Below are 19,205 nucleotides of genomic sequence, written 5' to 3' on the forward strand. Positions count from 1 at the left end.
AAAAGGACACCAGCTGTCTGAGGTAACATGCGGGCACGAGGATACATTGCGCAGGCGCGAACCGTGCGACACACACACACCGAACCGACACAAGCGAACCGAACGGTTCGGTTTTTTTCCATGTACCGTGCCACCCCTAGTAGCAAACAGAACCTCCGCAACTCTGCCGTCATTATGTTAAGCCCGCCCACCAACCCTGCTCCTGGAGAGCTACCGTTCTGCAGATTTCAGTTCCAACCCTGCTCTAACACACCTGTCTGTAATTATCAAGCAGCCCTGAACACCATGATTAGCTGGTTCAGGTGTGTTTGATTCAGGTTGGAGCTAAAATCTGCAGGGTGGTAGCTCTCCAGGACCAGGGTTGGAGACCCCTGCTATATACACTGTGATTGGCCTGACCAGAGTTTGGTTTTTCCAGCTCTCAAGCCAACGGAGAGTTGCGGCCGCTAGGGTGCATCTAGATTTCTAAGCTAGTCATAACCAAGATGTAATTAAACAATTGCGTATGGATTTGTTGAGACATGAGACTTATTCATGAATAGTGCCCAACCAATATAGGTTTTTTTTTATGGCTAATGCCGATTTGATATCTTAGAGAGCATGTGTAACAATTTCAGCAATTAAATGTACATTTATTTAACGTCATATTTACTAAAATGATTACAGAAAATAATGTAAAAAAATTAAATTATAAGTTTGATAAATCGCTCAAAATAGATTTATACCTAAAATAGCAACTTCTTGGTTATAATCAATCCTATTATAGTATTTTTCACAAATAAAGAAATTGTTAAAACATTCATTAAAAAGGAAGTAAACAATGTAACCAATGGCTGATTACATAAACCGCTTAGACTGGTCTTACAAGTTAGTCATCAAATAAAAAAAATTTTTTTTTTAAGACTGGTCACACCTTTAATTCAGATTTGTCTAATTTAAATCTGAAACGTAAGACTGATTACCCCTTGGTTAACTGCTTGTTAGTCAAAGGCACCGTCTCAATGCTGTGGATGCGTTTATGTAACTGTGTCCAACAGTGCACTCTGGTAAATCTGTGCACACTGGGAATCAAAAGACCATGTAATGTGACATGAAATATGACATGAATGTAGTCCAGCATACTTGGAAATCAACCTAGAAACCTAGAATCGATTGTGGATGTCCAGTGACTGCATATAATTCACACGACTTGGATCTTTCACACAGACGGACCATCATGCATTGAGTACATGTTTTTATGCTGGCTTTAATGCACAATTCAGAAGATCCAACTGGAATTAGCAGATTTGCAGTTATTAGATATTCAAGTACTGATTTGATATATATAAATGTGTATTTGCTGAATGGCGATGGTATATGGAAAAAAGTATTATAGCCTTTGGCTTTGTTATTATTAGACAAAACTGTAATAAACTAATGAAAAGGGAAGAATGGCCACTTCTGTGCATCTGCGCTCAGGCGCTGGGGTTCTAATAAAAGTCTCACTTCCCTTTGTTACTTCCACTTGACACTTTCTTTTTTTAGTTATTTATCGTCAGATCATATACAAGTCTATGACGATACTACATGTCTTTAAATTGACCTAAAAGCCACATTAATTTTTACTATCTAACACTGATTAAATAATGCAAACCGTTTCATGGAGTAAAAAAGTCTTTAATACATTTATTTTAGTTGCACAATAAAGTTCCATTTATTTAGTCAATTAATTTAGTTAGTTTTTCTTACAGCTTATATTGATTCCAGTTATGAATTGAGATTAATGTAGTTGTTTTGAATTGCTCCTGTAGTATGTGTTGGAGGTTGATGCCAAAATGGACCAGCTGCGAGCGCTTGTGGAGGCTGCAGACCGAGAGAAAGTGGAGCTGCTCAACCAGCTGGAGGAGGAGAAGAGGTCTAGTATTATTGAATGCACTTATGAACATCTAATCATGTTAAAGACGCCATGATATTGATTAAAATCTTGTGGTTTGTCATGACTTTTATAAATGTTTGCATATCGATTTTCTTAACTAATGGACACACTATTCATTGATAAGGAACATTGCTTTTGATGCCACAGGGAAACATATTTTTGTCCAATAAAATGCATAGAATGAGAATCTCAATCCTCCTAATATTAGCAGTTTCAAGTGGTCTTTAAAGGGATAGTTCACCCCAAAATAAAAATGGTCATCATTTACGTTTACCTCATGTCGTTCCAAATCTGTGTCTGTCTGTCTGTCTGTCTTCTGTGGAAGGCAAAAGAAGATATTTTGAAGAATGTTTGCAACCAAACTGTTTTGGTGACCTTTGTCTTCCATTGTATGAACAAAAAGCATTTTTAAAAATATTTTCTTTTAAGTCATACAGATTGGGAAAGACATGAGGGTGAGTAAATGAAGTGGTTTAGTAAATGAGTAAATGGATGTACACTACTAGTCAAAAGTTTGGAAACTGTAAAATTTTTGATGGTTTTTAAAGAAGTCTCTTCTGCTCACCAAGGCTGCATTTATGTTATTAAAAATATAAAAAAGGCTGTAATATTGTGAAATATTATTAAAATGTAAAATAACTGTTTTTTATTTGAATATATTTTAACATGTTATTTATTCCTGTGATCAAACCTGAATTTTGAGCATCACTACTCCTGTCTTCAGTGTCACATGATTCTTCAGAAATCATTCTAATATGATGATTTGCTGCTCAAGAAACATTGATGATTATTATCAATGTTGAAAGCTGTTGTGTAAATCATTTTCTTTAGGATTCTTTGGTTAATAGAAAGTTCAAAAGAATAGCATTTATCTGAAATAGAAAGCTTTTGTAACATTGTACTACCGTTCAAAAGTTTTGGGTCGGTAAGAATTTATTAATATTTTTCTTTGGGAAAGAACTTAAATTAATACATTTATTCAGCATGGATGCATTAAAATTGATCAAGTGACAGTATAGACATTTATAATGTTGCAAAAGCTTTATATTTCAGATAAATGCTGTTCTTTTGAACGTTCTATTCATTAAATAATCCTGGAAAAAAATGTATACAACTGTTTTCAACATTAATGATAATACATGTTTCTTGAGCCGCAAATCATCATATTAGAATATTTCTGAAGGATCATGTGACACTGGAGTAATGATGCTCAAAATTCAGCTTTGATCACAGGAATAAATTCTATTATAAAATATATTTAAATAGAAAAAAGTTATTTTTAAATTGTAAAAATATTTCACAATAATACTGTTTTTGCTGTATTTTGAATCAAATAAATGCAGCCTTGGTGAGCAGAAGAGACTTCTTTAAAAAACAAAAAATAGTACTAGTATAATTTTCAAACTTTTGACTGTTAGTGTATATTAATGTTTGAACTATCCCTTGAATTTATTTGTTTTCTTTTTGTTAATTGTTCTCCACAGAAGGTCATAAATTCACTATCTCTGGTGATTTTGAGGTTATTACTCACATGTGGTCCCTTTTACTTCAGTTATAGTTTGTATATGCAGTCTGTATAATTGTCCCTCATATTTGTTTGCTTAAGAGTAAGAACGTAAAATAGAAATACAAGCTGAAAATTATAAACAATTATTGTCCCAAACAGGAAGGTGGAGGACCTGCAATTTCGGGTGGAGGAAGCATGCATTACCAAAGGAGATTTGGAGGTATTTTAAGATTTTTGATTTTTGCACTAAATATCTCAGATGATTCTTGGCTGAATTCAGAGAACACAAACTTCAAAGCTGCAGGTTCGAGTGTTGTGGGAAAGCAGATGGTATATTTTTCACATTTTGAGATGTATTCATGTCTGTTATTTATATATTATTCTTTTGAAAACAGAAGCCCTAGAGTGTGACATATCTTATCACAGCAATTTTGCATGTTCAAAGTCTAATATGAAAGCAGCTTACTGTAAGTCAGACACCGATCCTTGTCACATAATCCTTCAGAAATAATTCTAATACGCTTATTTGGTGCTCAAGAATATTTCTTATTATTGTCAATGCTGAAAACATTTGTGCTGCTTAATATTTTTGTGGAAACCGACCGTCAAACAATACCTTTCAAAAGTTCAGGGTAAGATTTAAGAGGGGAAAATAAAAACTTATATTCAGCAAAGGTGCTTTTGAATTGATCAAAAGTGACAGTAAAGACATTTATAATGTTACTAAAGATTTCTATTTCAAGTCAATGCTGTTATTCATAAAAGAATCCTGAAAAAATTGATCAGTTTCCACAAAAAATATTAAGCGTCAGTTTTTAACATTGATAATATTAAGAACCATTATTAATACTTGAGCAACAATAATAATAGTTGAAAACTGAGCACCAAATCTGCATATTAGAATGATTTATGAAGGATCATGTGACACTGAAGACTGGAGTAATGATGCTGAAAATTCAAGCATTTCACACTGTTACTCGTTTTAGTGGGGTTTTTTCCCCCAAAAAAACATTACAAAATATAGTAGTACTAGTGTATGTGTCATGTGAGAATGTGCACAGCCCACTACACTGTACACAATAGCTTAGTTTTGATTGATGAACTATTCCCTGATTTGGATTTTTACATATAGATGAGTCCGGTTTTACCATAATGAAAGAGGTTGTGATGATGAAGTGCTTTGTCCCAAATTAACTTGTACATACATTTAAACACCACATTGCTGATTCAAAAACTATTATAAATTCTACAATTTGTTGGTTTTAGTCATACCAACTTTACCTGTAGGTCATATTCTTAAAATATCCTAAAACTATAGGTCATATTCTTACTAATGGTTTGCTAAATTGATGCTTCTTAAATTGTTCTGATTTACCTCTAAAATATAACCAAGCACTCACCTTATCTGCAGTTTTGTCATGTGTGGTTTATTTATAACAAATGTTATGCGGATGATACCCAACATACTAAATGAAGTGAATAGCTAATGTGTTATCAATATGGCGAAAAGAAAATGTATTTTTAGTTGAAGTCTGGTCTTGTTTTCTCTTGTCCTGTTTGAGAATATGGTACTTTTGATAGGTGTTTCCAGCCTTCATTATCATTCATTTGAGTTGTTTTTGATGTCCTGACCTACTTATTCAAAAATAGCTTCTGGTCTTTTTTCATCCATTCAAATTTAATAAACCTTTGACTAATGATTTTAAATTATGAAACATGCAAATCAGCAACCTAGACAATGACTTTTAGTGCAGATGCTTTACAAACTTAAACAATTTATTTACCCTGAATCTGTGACTGAAGACAATCTGTAGAATTTGTAGGAGGCAAGATTTTTTTTTTTTTAAACATCGAACCCACTGGTTTCTGGCCTCTGGTCATCCAAATTTAAATATTGTCTTTGCATTCAAAAAGTATTCATGCCCCTTCATTTTACTTACTCAGCTCAGGTATATCCTATTTCTCTATATCATCTTTGAGATTTACATTACTGCTTTTTTACATTTTATCAGTTCTTGTTCTGGAAATCGAACCCATGACCTTGGCATTGCTAGTGTCATGCTCTACTATTTGAGCTACAGGGAAGCCAGATGTTTATATACTTTGATTGGTGTCCACCTGTGGCAAATTTCAATTGATTGGCCATGATTTGGAAACAAACTGTCTATACTTTAAGGTCCAAAGCCATGAGGTCAGAGGAACTGCATGGAGAGCTCAGAGTGTGTGCATCTAGGGTTGCTTTTCAAAACATCGCATCATGATGTGTATTGAGGTGTCTCGCATGATTTATTTCGCGCTTCAAAAATTCTGTTAAGGGAACATAGTGGGCATCGATGCTCCCTGGTTTTCATAGTGCATTGTGGGACTTTTTAGGGAGCGAATGTTTCAGTGCACTAGGATTTTGCAATTGAGACGGTCCCTAAAATGGCCGACTCCCTGATCAGTGCCCTGACTACTGAACAAGGGAGCTGATTGAGACGCACCCTTGTAGTGCCTGAGACAGATCAGACACACAATTATTTGTTATATTTAACAAATAATCCACAATAACCCTCACCCAAGAAGCAAGCTATGTGTAGAGTTTCCGTAAACTACCCCCAAAATTGCAAATGGAGAACCAGGCCTTTGTTAACCATTGCAACAACGAGAAATCATCAAGATAAGATGGTTTCTAACAACCTAAAGGAATTTAGAGAGAGTTTCACTCACTTCACTTCGAAAGACAAGTAAACCCTTAACATGTGTCCTGTTTTCTGGTCTCATAATTTTTCTTTTACATTGTTTGTATAAATTCAAACTCATTTGAAGGAATTATTCAGAATTGGACACTGTAGTTAAACAAGATCACATGTATAGCATGTTGGGTATCTATGAACTGCAATTTTAATTTCCTTTGTTCATTTACATTACATTTAGCTAACTGTTATATATTAGTATTATAAGAATCTTAAAATTTTCTTTTCTTAACACCCAATCCAATTTCATATGCAAAACACCCAACTAGAAGACAAAGGATCGTAAAGTTCCCCTCCGAAAATACGACTCCTTAATGGCTCACTGACCTCTTGAGGGTGTGACAGCCTCACATGTGATCACCGATCACAAGGGGGATTCTGATGTGAAGATGATGCGGAGCTAGAAGTCTTTTAAGGACCCCCAAGTTTGTGCCAGGTTGCGACCTTGTCTTTCTCTTCATCAAAGATCCTCATTGGTTCTCTCTCATCAAGACAACTTCAGCAAAGATCAGCTGGAGCCTCAACAAATTGCATCAGATTCAAATGAGTGAGACATGCAAGTATCAAACTTAGTCTCATTATTTGATACATTAGGTATATCCTACCCCTTTGAAAGAACTAAAAAACTGATGGTTTGCTCAAGGCTGTTGATCTGCTGAATTTGTGATAACTTCTTGCTTTCCTGTATTCTGCTTCAGCTCTCTTTCCATTGCTAAACTGTATGCATGAATGTGTATGTATGAGGAACCACTTAGATTAGTTTAGTCTAAGTGTTTAGTAAAGTCGTTGTCTTGTCACACATACAGTAAAGTTGTTTGTGGTTCATGTAGTGCTGGGCGGTATACCGGTTCATACCGAATACCGGTATTTATTTTTGTTATGATATGAATTTTGATGATACCGCAATACCGGTATATGTCGCTAAACAACGTTCGGAACGCGGCGCAGCGCGTCATTGTTTGAGAGGGGACCGATTTCACTGTTGCACTGTACTGGTGAGAGCAGTCAGAACACAGCTGAGATCGCATCTAAAGCCTATGAAATCCGAATCTGAAACCCCTATACCCTCGTTCACTAATTCCCTACGTTATCACATTATTTGAAGGAGTGAATGAAAATGAGTGCGTGAAGTCGGACAACCGTTGTGTGTACATCGGCTGTACACTCGTTATTGCGGTGTGATGTGGGATAGACTGAGTGCACTCAATAACGTCCAATGGTTTCGGACACCTCTACAAAGCGCTGTCCCCTCCAAATAATGCCCTATTTGAAGTTATAGGGGGCTATTTCTGATTCAGCCCTTGATTATAGCGGAGAAACTACACGCGGCGCGCGCGAGAGAGCAGTTTCTGCGCGGAGCGCCGTGATGAGATTAACAGCGCTCTCCTCATGGATCATATTGCACATATATAGACCGGTGCGAGCGCGTTTAAGTTTTTAATGGACATATTTCATATACTCTAGTGCTCTGAACAAGTACAAGAAGCGTGTATGCGCACATATTTCATCACATCTTCTTCAAATTAAATGTGCACTGATTTGGCTACACTGAACCATATGATCACGACCACTATGACACGATCGATTATTCTGCTATACAAAAGACAATGAATGATGCAAGTTAATAAATAAACTGACAATTCAAAGAAGAATGGGCAAAAAAGTAACTGCTTTATTCTTTCTGTTAAACTGATGTGTGTCATTTGTTCAGAGAGTGCTCTTAAATGTATTGCAAATATCCGCGTTTCTCCCTCGTTTTGTCAGTTTGTTGTTATATAGGGTTAGATTTTTAAAATGCTTAAGGTGCCCTCAACTCTGTTTTTTTTTCTATCCGTGGTCATATTTTAATATTCATGTGCCTGTAATGAGTGTGTTGTAGGTCTATGTTTTATTGTCTCTCCATAGCATAATTTTGTGGGGCTTTGCAAACCTGTATTAACTCTAGTGTGGAGTTTTTCTACAATATTCACCCGTCATGACAGTAAAATAGGGCATTCCAGTCAATCTACTGCAGTATTTACTCTCTCAATCAGTAGAAAATGTGGTTAACACCCGGTCATGCATAGGGGAAAAAAATACCGTCATATACCGTGAAACCGATATAATTTAGAAAAATACCGTGATATACATTTTCGGTCATACCGCCCAGCACTAGGTTCATGCTCATATACTCTGGAGTCCCTAATCAGGCAGATTTTGGCTACATGCTCTGAATAGCAGTGTTCATTTTGACAGACAATTTTTTATTTAATCGTTTTGACTAAATTGCCTTTTTTAGTTTTCAAGTTTCTTTGTGGTATTAATTCTGTTACATTAAGTCAATTCCTACAGCTGAAATATGTAGTATTACTATATTACTACATATTAGTATGCTATTTATACTAAAGTTATTTTGCATATCCTGGAAATGATTGTTTCTTAGTATCGCTGGACAAACAGGCTAGTTGATTGTGGTATTAATTCTCTACATCAAGTTCATTCTTACAGCTGATCTAAATATTTATAATTAATTATTCATATTTAATAATATGCTATTTTGTTACATGTTAATGGTGGAGAATGCAAGCATGATTAAACAAAGGTTATGAGCTTAAACCACGGTCAACCTAAAAGTGTGCATTTGATGATTCCGTTCATAGGACGCGACATGCAATACACATTTATGTCTCTAGTTGCTGGCTTGTTTAAATGCAGATAAAGTGATCGCTTGAATTGAATCAAGTCTTAATGCATTTCAGCATATGTTCAGTGATGTCAGCGTATGGTTAATCTGATTTTAGCAAAGAAACCCTAATGTCAGTATTAAAGCATAAGTGTTCTGACAAAGGAATCTCCGCTCAGAGGCATGTATAAACGGTACCAGAATGAATGATTCTGCTTTGGTTGATGAAATCCCAATTGCAGAATTTTCAGTGTAATATAGAAGGTAGTTTTGAGCAATGTTGCTTTTTCTACTTCGTAAAGACCTTGTAAATTATAGTTAGATTGATGCCATTCATCTAAATTTTGATTGCATATCTACCCAGTGATAACGATTGTTTTACTTGTCAAACGGATAAATTTGTAAAGCTGTGCTTCATTATTTGTGTGTAAGGGTACGTAACTGTATGCTTAAGCAAGTGTTAAATAACAGTAAAGCCTTGTAACTGCTCCTTAAACAAGTACAGAAAACATTGAACAAGTACCTTAAACACAACCTTAAATGATTACCAGAAAACCAAAAGAGTTTACAAATGTAGTCTTACATTTCTGAAAGTGCAAGCGGCACATGTTAACGGACTGTGTGTGGCTTATTTGAAACATGCAGACATTCTTTACAAACTGTTTGAATTGGCACAGTTAGTGCATACGTCACATATATTGTAAACAAACTGCCTTAGCTGGCTAGGCTAACACGACCTAACCCTTCGCTTAAGCTAAGCTACTTAGTAGTCCTAAGGCATAAGCCAATCTTTTAGCATTATCAATTAGCATTGTATGCTTGAAACTTTAAAAACTGCTTGTGTGTATGCAGTGTGAAGTGATTAGCCATCTCCACTCAACCTACTCCCTGGTTTCTGATTTTCTCTTTCCTCATATTTAATTCTTCTCAACTAATTTTCACTTTGAGTAACTAGCATTCCGAAAGGAATGCACCTAAAAAGGTTAATTATACATTTCATTAAATTGAACTGTATAATGAAAGAATAATTTTCATAGTTATTGAGGATTTTTATTAGCACCCTGGTCCACTAAGGATGGGAACACACGTGTGGTGATCTAGGCATAGGAGCTGAACACACAGCCTTGACCATCCATGCCTTAACAGTTGAGAACCAGTACTATTGATTATGCCCAATTTCTGTTTATTCCCCTGTTTTATTAATGCCAGTCAGCTATTTTTCATTTTTTAATTTGCTTTATTTTTACACCTCTTGTTCTAGTATGGTTTTATTGTCTCATTGAACCTCAAAAGGAATTAGACTTTCCTTCCTGATTTTGTTTGTTTTCAGAAGTTGCTCCAATTTTATGACTGTGCTACACAAGTAATCTAGATGATTGCTGAGGCATAAGTTTAATTTTGAGCACCACCTAATGAACACAATCTGAATAGGAAAGCTCTCCAGTTCCTCTTGCTTTCTCTTCTTAATTTCTTCAGAAACCAAGCCTGTGTTGAACCATCAGTAAGTTCTGAGTTTTCATTTGACAATAAGAACAGTCTTAAGTCAATAATTAAACCTCTGCTCATGCCCCTTTCAGAAAATCTACTTAGATCCACACAAATATTAGCATCCTGCTATCCACAGCTAAGATAAATAATCGAGTACACACTTTACTTGTTAACCACACCTGATAAAACCCAGCTGTGCATTATACACCTAACTGCCACAAAACACCTTTAGTTCCAAAGTCTGTTTGGTCTTGCATTAGTCTCTTGCCAATTACTCTCACCACAAGTGTGCCAGAATGTCACAGGTGCTTAACCTAACTGTCCAGATGGGAGATTTGGAGGCCTGGCAAGGCATTGTGAGGAACACTCTTCTACCCAGGGCTGCTGACGACCTAAAGCACCACAGCCAAAATCAACTGGAAAACGAGGGAAGAAGACTAATGACACACGACCCAAGCGAGGGTTACGACCACATAGAGCTGACCAAGGTTATCATCTCCTTAGCCCACAACCTCATGGATTTGAAACAAGGGGTAAACAATCTCATGCAACAGATCACAGAGTCCCGCAAGGAGATGACATGTGCTCAAAGCCACACCGACCAGCTAGAGATCGAGGCTCAGGCCAGACACAAGGACCCTGGCAGAAAGGAGTCTCGGGAGGAAATCAAAATACTTCAAAAGACTCTGACAGCTGCTGAACAACGAGAGCAGCTGGGAAAAGCACTTTTTCACAAAGAGTCACTGTTAAAGATGACAAATTCTGAACTCTTGGACAAGGATGCCAGAATCAGGGCCTGTGAAAGGCACCTGAAAACATCCAGAGCTAGAATTGAAGATCTGACGCACAGCTGGACAACAGTGGAGACTAACTTGACATGGTTCAAAGAGAACTGAGACACTCAAAAGGAACCACAACAGGAGAGACATCTCACTCCCCCGCATGCGATCAGCAGAGCAACCTCCCACAACCAAGAGCCAAAACCCTCTGCTTAACACCTCAGCAGCCAGTTTCCTGAAAGCCTCTGCAACCACCAGAGAAAAAGGATTAATTCAGAGGAACCCTGAAACATTACATGGAGTGTCCCTTAAAGACCTAAACAGATTGGCAAGAAATTTCAACTCTGCTCTCATAATGTACACGAACACACCATTGACTTCCACCTGCAAATGATGTGACCATCCAAGACATATTCCATCTGCTTTGAATAACCTCCAGCTATGAGGTGTGGGTTTTTTTTCTGGACAGACAGTGAGACACTCTCAAATCAAACTACCAGAAGCTGTAACAACCTCTCATAAAATAATTCTCTGACCCAGAGTTTTAATTTGGATTGATCATTGCTCTGGACACCAAACAGGGTCAGCATGAAACTCCTAAGGCTTGCTATAACCGACCTACTTCTGAGCTCGCAATAAACCTGAGATGGAGGAGGACACAAGCTTCAAGAGTCTTTTCCTCTGAAATCTACATCCCATTGTGAGTCACCATTTAGGAATCCCAGCCTGCCCACCACACAATGCCTATCCAACAACTGTGTGACCTGATGCAGATGGCCTTTAACAAACACAATGGCTCCTCAAAAAGGTATCCCAAGATGTCAGAGGTGCTGAGCATCTAAAATTCGCAGCTGACACCAGAAGGCACAAAGCGTTGCTACAGCGCAAAGGCCTTCAATAAAAAGCTACAAGAGCTTCCAGTCAGCAGAGGATGGAACCGTCACCATGGTACAGATCGACTGCTGGGAGAAGGAGTGGGAAAACACCCTGAAACCTTATATAAACCTGGATATCCAGCAGCAGTTGACAGCAACATCCACCTCAACACTCTTCAAAAAGGTAGAAATCGTAGGCTGCATGAAAACAGCCAGACCCGCCTCCACCCAAGTTACAGGAGCTGCTGATAGTAGCAAGAGAACTCCTTGAACAGAATTCACCTGAGGACTACTGGGAGGAAAGAATTTCTGAATCTTGGTAGGACGACAGGTGACACTGTCTTGACACCTGCTGCACAGCCAGGACACCTGAACCTTGCGTCAGCCTTCACCATAACCTGAGAACAGCATGCTCCACTTTACAACCACGACTGTGGAAGGCACGAACTACCAGAAAGCCCACCAGATGCATGTCCAATGTTCCTGCACCTTTGCCATCACTCGCTGTTGTCTACAAGTCAGACAACAACGTGTGAAAGGGGGGAAATGTAGTGACTGAGGCAATCAAACATGCAATTTATTTGTTATATTTAACAAATAATCCACAATACCCCTCACCCAATTAGTTAACTATGTGTAGAGTTTCTGTAAACTACTCCCAAAACTGCAAATGGAGAACCAGGCCTCTGCCTACCATGGAAACAGACAAATCATGAAGATAAGGTGGTTTCACTCACTTCACTTTGAAAGACAAGTAAACCCTTTCTAAAATATATATATATTCTATATATACAATTACTTGATGTATAAACATGTATCCAGTTTTCCTATCTCATGATTTTCCTTTTACATTGTTCTGCGTATGTATCAATTCAAACTAATTTGAAGGAAATATTCAGAATTGCACACTTGTTAATATTAAGTACATGTATAGCATTTTCATATGCTATGAACTGCAATTTTAATTTTCTTTGTTAATTTACATTAAATTTAGCTAACTCTGTTACATATTAGTATTATAAAAATCTGAAAAGTTTCTTTTCTTAACACCCAATCCAATTTCATATGCAAAACACCCTACTAGAAGACAAAGGATCGTAAAGTTCCCCTTCGAAAATACGACTCCTTAATGGCTCACTGACCTCTTGAGGGTGTGACAGCCTCACATGTGATCACCGATCACAAGGGGGATTCTGATGTGAAGATGATGCGGAGCTAGAAGTCTTTTAAGGACCCCCAAGTTTGTGCCAGGCTGCGGCCTTGTCTTTCTCTTCATCAAAGATCCTCATTGGTTCTCTCTCATCAAGACAACTTCAGCAAAGATCAGCTGGAGCCTCAACAAATTGCATCCATTTTTATTCAGACATGCAAGTATCAAACTTGTCTCATTATTTGATACATTAGGTATCCCCTACCCCTTTGAAAGAAGGGTGTGTTAGAACTAAGAAACTGATGATCTGCTGAATTTGTGATAACTTCCTGCTTTCCTGTATTCTGCTTCAGCTCCTTTTCCATTGCTAAACTGTATGCATGAGTGTTAAACTAGTCTAAGTGTTTAGTCTATTTAATAAAGTCTTCTTGTCACACACAAAGTTGTTTGTGGTTCATGCTCATATACTGGAGTCCCTAATCATGCAGATTTTGGCTACATGCTGATTTGGTTGCCTTTTAGTTTTCAAGTTTCTTTCTGGTATTAATTCTGTTACATTAAGTAAATTCCTGAAGCTGATCTAAATATTTATAATTAATTATAACTAGTTATAATTAATTATTATATTTATGTAATTTTGAGCTAATTTGCTACACCCTGGCTTGTGTTGTGGCACATATCTCAAGAAGGCTAATTAAAATATCCTGATGGTCACTCTTGTTATGCTTCAGTTATCATGCATGGACATTTAAGTTAAGTGAAACTTAAGTTGCAACACTTCACTGATCTGCTTTATTTTACAGTCCTGTTCCCTGTGTAAATACTATGTACTTATTATAGTAATTGCAATAACTGGGTAATAACTAGGTACTAACCCCTGAACCTGCGCATTAAACCTAACCTTAACCCAGGTAGGTAGTTACCTTATATTACCCAGTACTTACTTATTACCCAGGTAAGTATACTGTAAGTACTCGTACGTACTGTAAAATAAAGTGCAAAAAAAAAAAAATAATCTAAGATTCTTTGATCTAAACATGTCTGGAGGAAACCAGGCTTTGCATTTTAGCATGATTCTGCAATGTTAAAAAATGAAGGGGTTTGAATACTTTCTGAATGTATTGTGTGTATATAAACCTTTGTAGCAATACTTACAATATGTCAAATAAAATTGTTTCACTGTTCTAAAATGATAAAGGTCAGTTGTTATAGATGTGAATGCCCATTAAAAATGAAGTAGAAAACGACCAAATTTTCTGAAGTCCATCATCAAGCTCTTGCACTGTATGCATGCGTTACATTTTTTTTTATTTATTAGTCTTTTGAAGTGTTTTTAATTTTGTTGGGAAAGAAATGAATTGGTCTGTAATATGCCCTAGCAAGTCACTAAACTACGTGAAGATATCATTGTGAGTTTTTTTCTTTTCTTTTGAGATCAGTATAATAATGTTTACATTTGATTTAGCGCTTAGTTATATAACTGGAATAACTAAGTTATCAGATGTTTCCCCCCATCGTTCCTCTGCTTTTTGTTGTGGTCAAAGGACCATTTTTTGCTACTTTTTCTAACCCTCAGTCACTAAAATACAGCATGGTGTTCAGTGTCTGGTGTCTTTATTAATTTGGCCATCATCAGCATGTCCATAAGCATTGACCAATGCTCTGCTACAAAGTTTCCTCACACTTTCCTCAGCTGTGGCATTGATCTGACTTATATCACAACATCGTCCTTCTCTTTTTCTGCGTTACGTTTCCACAACTTTCCTCCTCACCCCTCGTCTTTCTGCATCAGGCTGGCATGTGATGGTGGCACTGGTTGTGTTTCTTCCTCTCCCCTTTCTGTACTAACAGACGCAGACGCAGCTGGAGCATGCCCTGCTTAAGGAGCTTGAGCAGAGTCTTCTCTTTGAAAAGACCAAAGCTGACAAACTTCAGAGGGAGTTAGAAGACTCTAGGGTAATGGAGCTTCACCTGGGCTACGGGTCAAGGATCACTGAAGATATGTCACAAGGAGCTACAGTGCTCACTCAAAAACATATTTAGGCCTAAATTTAAGATCTATGGTTTTGAATGGCATATAAAATTTCCATCTATTTGGATCACACGGTTTTAACATAAACTAATACAATTAAAGGATTAGTTCACTTCAAAATGAAAATCTCCTTATAATTTACTCACCCCCATCTCATCCAAGATGTTCATGTCGTCTTCAATCGAAAAGAAGTCCGTTTTTTTGAGGAAAACATTTGAGGATTTTTCTCCACATAATGGGCTTCAATGACAACCAACGGGTTGAAGGTCAAAATCAATGCAGTTTCAAAGGGCTTCGAAGGGCTTCGGAGGCTCTGCACGATCCCAGCTGAGGAATAGGGTCTTATCTAGTGAAACCATCGGCCATTTGAAGAAAAAAAAAAATAATACATAATATACTTTTTAACCTCAATACCTCGACTTCGGTGTTGTACTTCTTCAATGCCTATGACGTCGAAAAGGTCACGCCCGTGACGTACGTGGAAGCACTGACCCAGTGTTAAAACGAACGTGCAAAGACCAAATCAAACACCCTTTATAAAAATAAAGGATAAACAACGATGTCGGACAATTTTAAAGTTGGAGGAGAACATGAGATGGAGTTTTTCGGCACTAGGTCGGTACTTCCACCTACGTCACAGCCGGGACTTTTCGTGATGTGATGACATCTTACGTCTTGAAGAAGCACAACACTGAAGTCGAGTACTTGAGGTTAAAAAGTATATACTTGTTTATTTTTTTTTTTTAAATGACTGATGGTTTCTCTAGACAAGACCCTATTCCTCAGCTAGAATCATGCAGAGCCTCTAAAGCCCTTTGAAACTGCATTGATTTGGACCTTCAACCCATTGAATGCCATTGAAGTCCATTATGTGGAGAAAAATCCTGGGATGTTTTCCTCAAAAAACGTATTTCTTTTCGACTGAAGAAACAAAGACATGAACATCTTGGATGCGATGGGGGTGAGTAAAACATCAGGAAATTTTCAGTGTGAAGTGAACTAATCTTTTAATGTGATGCATATTTGTCAGTCATACATAAACAAACCCTGTTAGAAACATGTAATGGTACTATTAAACAGAATGCGTTTTAAATACACGATAACCGGATTTATATATCTATCATCAATAAATCCGATTTATTTCAATCACATACATTTTAAATTGCTTGTTCATTATTTCACAATTAACATTTATGCTGCTTTTAATCAATTTAAATAAATACATTTTATAATGTTGATTTACATAAAATTAAATCAATGCAAAGTTACAAACTATAGCACACTATATAGATTTTGAGTGCAGAAATCTTACCCGTTTCTTTCTTGATTATGTATGACAGATATTCATCACAAGTTTATTCGTTTAATAAACTGTTAACTGTAATACATTGGATGGATTTTTTTATATGAAATTTAAATAAATAAATCTTAAATTTAGCCTAAATATTTTTTGAGTGCTCCAGCTAAGAAGTTTGATTTTTTTTTCTTTTCTTGTCAGGGTGTTGCAGGGATCTTCACTGCATGGTGTTCAATTATTCCAATTAATAACTAATTTGATGAATGATTACTAACACACACTAAATATCTCATTGCTTTAATATCATTGTGCTATCTTAATATACATGCAGGTATAGGAGAACACAAATTTGTTTTATATCAGGGTTCCCACAGTATAGGAAACTTTAAAATCAGAGGATTTTAAAATAGTCCCATGGAAATGAGTACAACCTTAGAAAGTTTGATAGGGAAGATGCATAGTTGTATTTTTTCTCTGCTCTAACATGTTTCATATTGCTATTAGGGAGTGGTTGTGTAGAGCCCTAGGGTTGAAGGTCTTACTGAATTTGATTAAATTAAAAAATAAAAACTGGCATACAAATGGAAATCTCCCCAACAAACCTTGACCCTGCAACCATCAAGTGTCAACTGACAGTATCTCTTCAAGTGTGGGAACCCTGTTAGATGATCAATTTTGGGGTTGGTGGTTGTTCCCATTCTTGTAAAGTCTTTATCCCACCCCATTCAATCCCAGATTTCTTGTTTCAATGATTTGTACTTAGTACTACAGCTTAAGGCCGTGACACACCAAGCCTGATGATAGACCAAAGTTGGGCCGTCATTGAGTGTCTGTCAACTCTGTTTTTGTGGTGTGTTTTGCACCGTCGGCACTAATCAGACCGCATTGGAAGTTTTTTGGCCAATTGAACATGTTGAATCAGCGTCTGGCAGTCGGTGAAAGATATCACTCTGATTTGCTCCAGTTATCGAACCAGTGCACGAAAAGGAAAACAAAAAAGTGATTCAAGCAAACCATAAAGTTAAGAGGGCACACACAGAAGGCTCTTTTGATTTGACAAATTCATCTTATCTGAGCACTCTAATACAGGAATATTTTCATAACCACATTGCCGTTTGTAGGGAAGAAATTGATCAACACGATTCATGTTCAAAATGGTAACAAAGGGCCGTTTGTATATCCGCAGTCCTAGTTTCGGTTTCCTTTTTTGAATGATGCATGTTGACTACTGTATAGTATAAATCATTGTTTTCCTCTCATGCAGGCGCAGAATGCACATACTAGTTGGCTGTTGTCGGTAATCTTTGCCGTGTGTTAAATAGGGGTGTCGCGATATAACGGTATTGACAATAACTGTGATATTGAAAGCACAAAATATCGATATTAGGGTGTGACTATATCATGATAACCGTAATGTTTTAAATGAATAGTACACATATGATAACATGACCCCGTAAATAACCCAGTGGCAGCACCTGGTTGACGTCACAAAGTACAATAGGTGGTGGTATTTCACCTTAACGCTGCCATAAAGTAGAAGACGCAGCGCGTGCAGCTGCTTTTTTGGTTTTATTGAAAATGACCTCCACATCCATCATCCTGTGGATTTCGCCACTATACAGAGAGCAAGTTGCAATTATTTTGCTAATCGTTTAGTCCTGAAACGGGAAATTACATTACATTAATTACATTAACCTGTCAACTGCTGACACATTTCTGTTTTGTAATTTTTACATCCCTTAAGGCTTTTAGTCAAAAGTGTGCTCAGTTGGATAAAAACTTATGCATGTTTACTTCAAATATATTTTAGAGAGGAATATTTTTGTTGTATTTTTATCCAAAATAGGGCGACGTGAGCATTATGGTGTGCTAAACTCTCACACGGAATATGTTTCATTCATTCTCGACATCGGAGGGCTTCCTCGCGCAGAAAGTCCACAAGTGAGACCCATACAAGTATTCAAAATCCCTAATATGGACAGCTGCAGCAGAATAAAACGCTGATAGAGACGTTTTGACTGATTTTATTTATATTTTAATTAGGGTATGCCATTTCTTAGATTTGGGTCCCAAATGGGGAGGCAAGTTAACAGGTTAAGGCAGGGGTCTCCACACTCGGTCCTGGAGGGCCGCTGTCCTGCAGAGTTTAGCTCCAACCTCAAATAAACAAACCTGAACCTGCTAATCAGTGTCTTACAAGGCCCTAGTTAGACATTGATTAGCTGGTTCAGGTGTGTTTAATTGGGGTTGGAGCTAAACTCTGCAGGACAGCGGCCCTCCAGGACCGAGTGTGGAGACCCCTGGGTTAAGGTATTAGTGTTGTTAAAGTTTATTTATAATACTGTTGAACTTGACTGTATTTTTCCTCTCATGGTTATTTCTTAGGCAGTCAAAGAAGCCAGAGAAAGTCAGAGTCTCGGTTGTTGTATGCAATGTGATTCATCGGCTAAAAAAGAAAGCAAAACGCATAATAAACAAAGTAAAGATTTGACTGATAGCATTGTTTTTCCCCAAGGTTTCTATAGATATCGTGATATATCGATACTGTGAATTCTTTTGGCCAAGATAACAAATCAGATATTGTGACAGCCCTAGTATTAATAATGTCTTTGCGGCCCAGACAATGGTGATGGAAGGCTTCAACACAGTTTGCTTTTGTTGCCACTAGTTCTTTAATGTCGGTTTGGTGTGTCATGGCCTTTAGGTGGCTAATTGAAAATAACTTAATTTCTATGTAAACCTCTTTAATTATCCACGTCTTTAAA

At 37.1% G+C, this 19,205-nt stretch overlaps 1 protein-coding gene across 4 annotated transcripts in view; it reads left to right on the plus strand.

The window, feature by feature from the left end:
- clip1a (CAP-GLY domain containing linker protein 1a) overlaps nucleotides 1–19,205 on the plus strand; it is a 75,422-nt gene that overhangs the window by 24,292 nt on the left and 31,925 nt on the right. For 2 of the 4 annotated variants that reach the window (XM_079813885.1, XM_079813886.1), the window contains exons 7-9: nucleotides 1,791–1,894; nucleotides 3,582–3,642; nucleotides 14,963–15,067. In XM_079813885.1, coding sequence (XP_079670011.1) covers nucleotides 1,791–1,894; nucleotides 3,582–3,642; nucleotides 14,963–15,067 — 270 coding nt within the window. The remainder of the gene's footprint in view (nucleotides 1–1,790; nucleotides 1,895–3,581; nucleotides 3,643–14,962; nucleotides 15,068–19,205) is intronic. The other 2 variants (XM_079813887.1, XM_079813888.1) reach the window with 1 other exon arrangement.

The sequence above is a fragment of the Gobio gobio genome (genome assembly GCF_949357685.1).
Source record: "Gobio gobio genome assembly, chromosome: 4".
Classification (NCBI taxonomy): Eukaryota; Metazoa; Chordata; class Actinopteri; order Cypriniformes; family Gobionidae; genus Gobio; species Gobio gobio.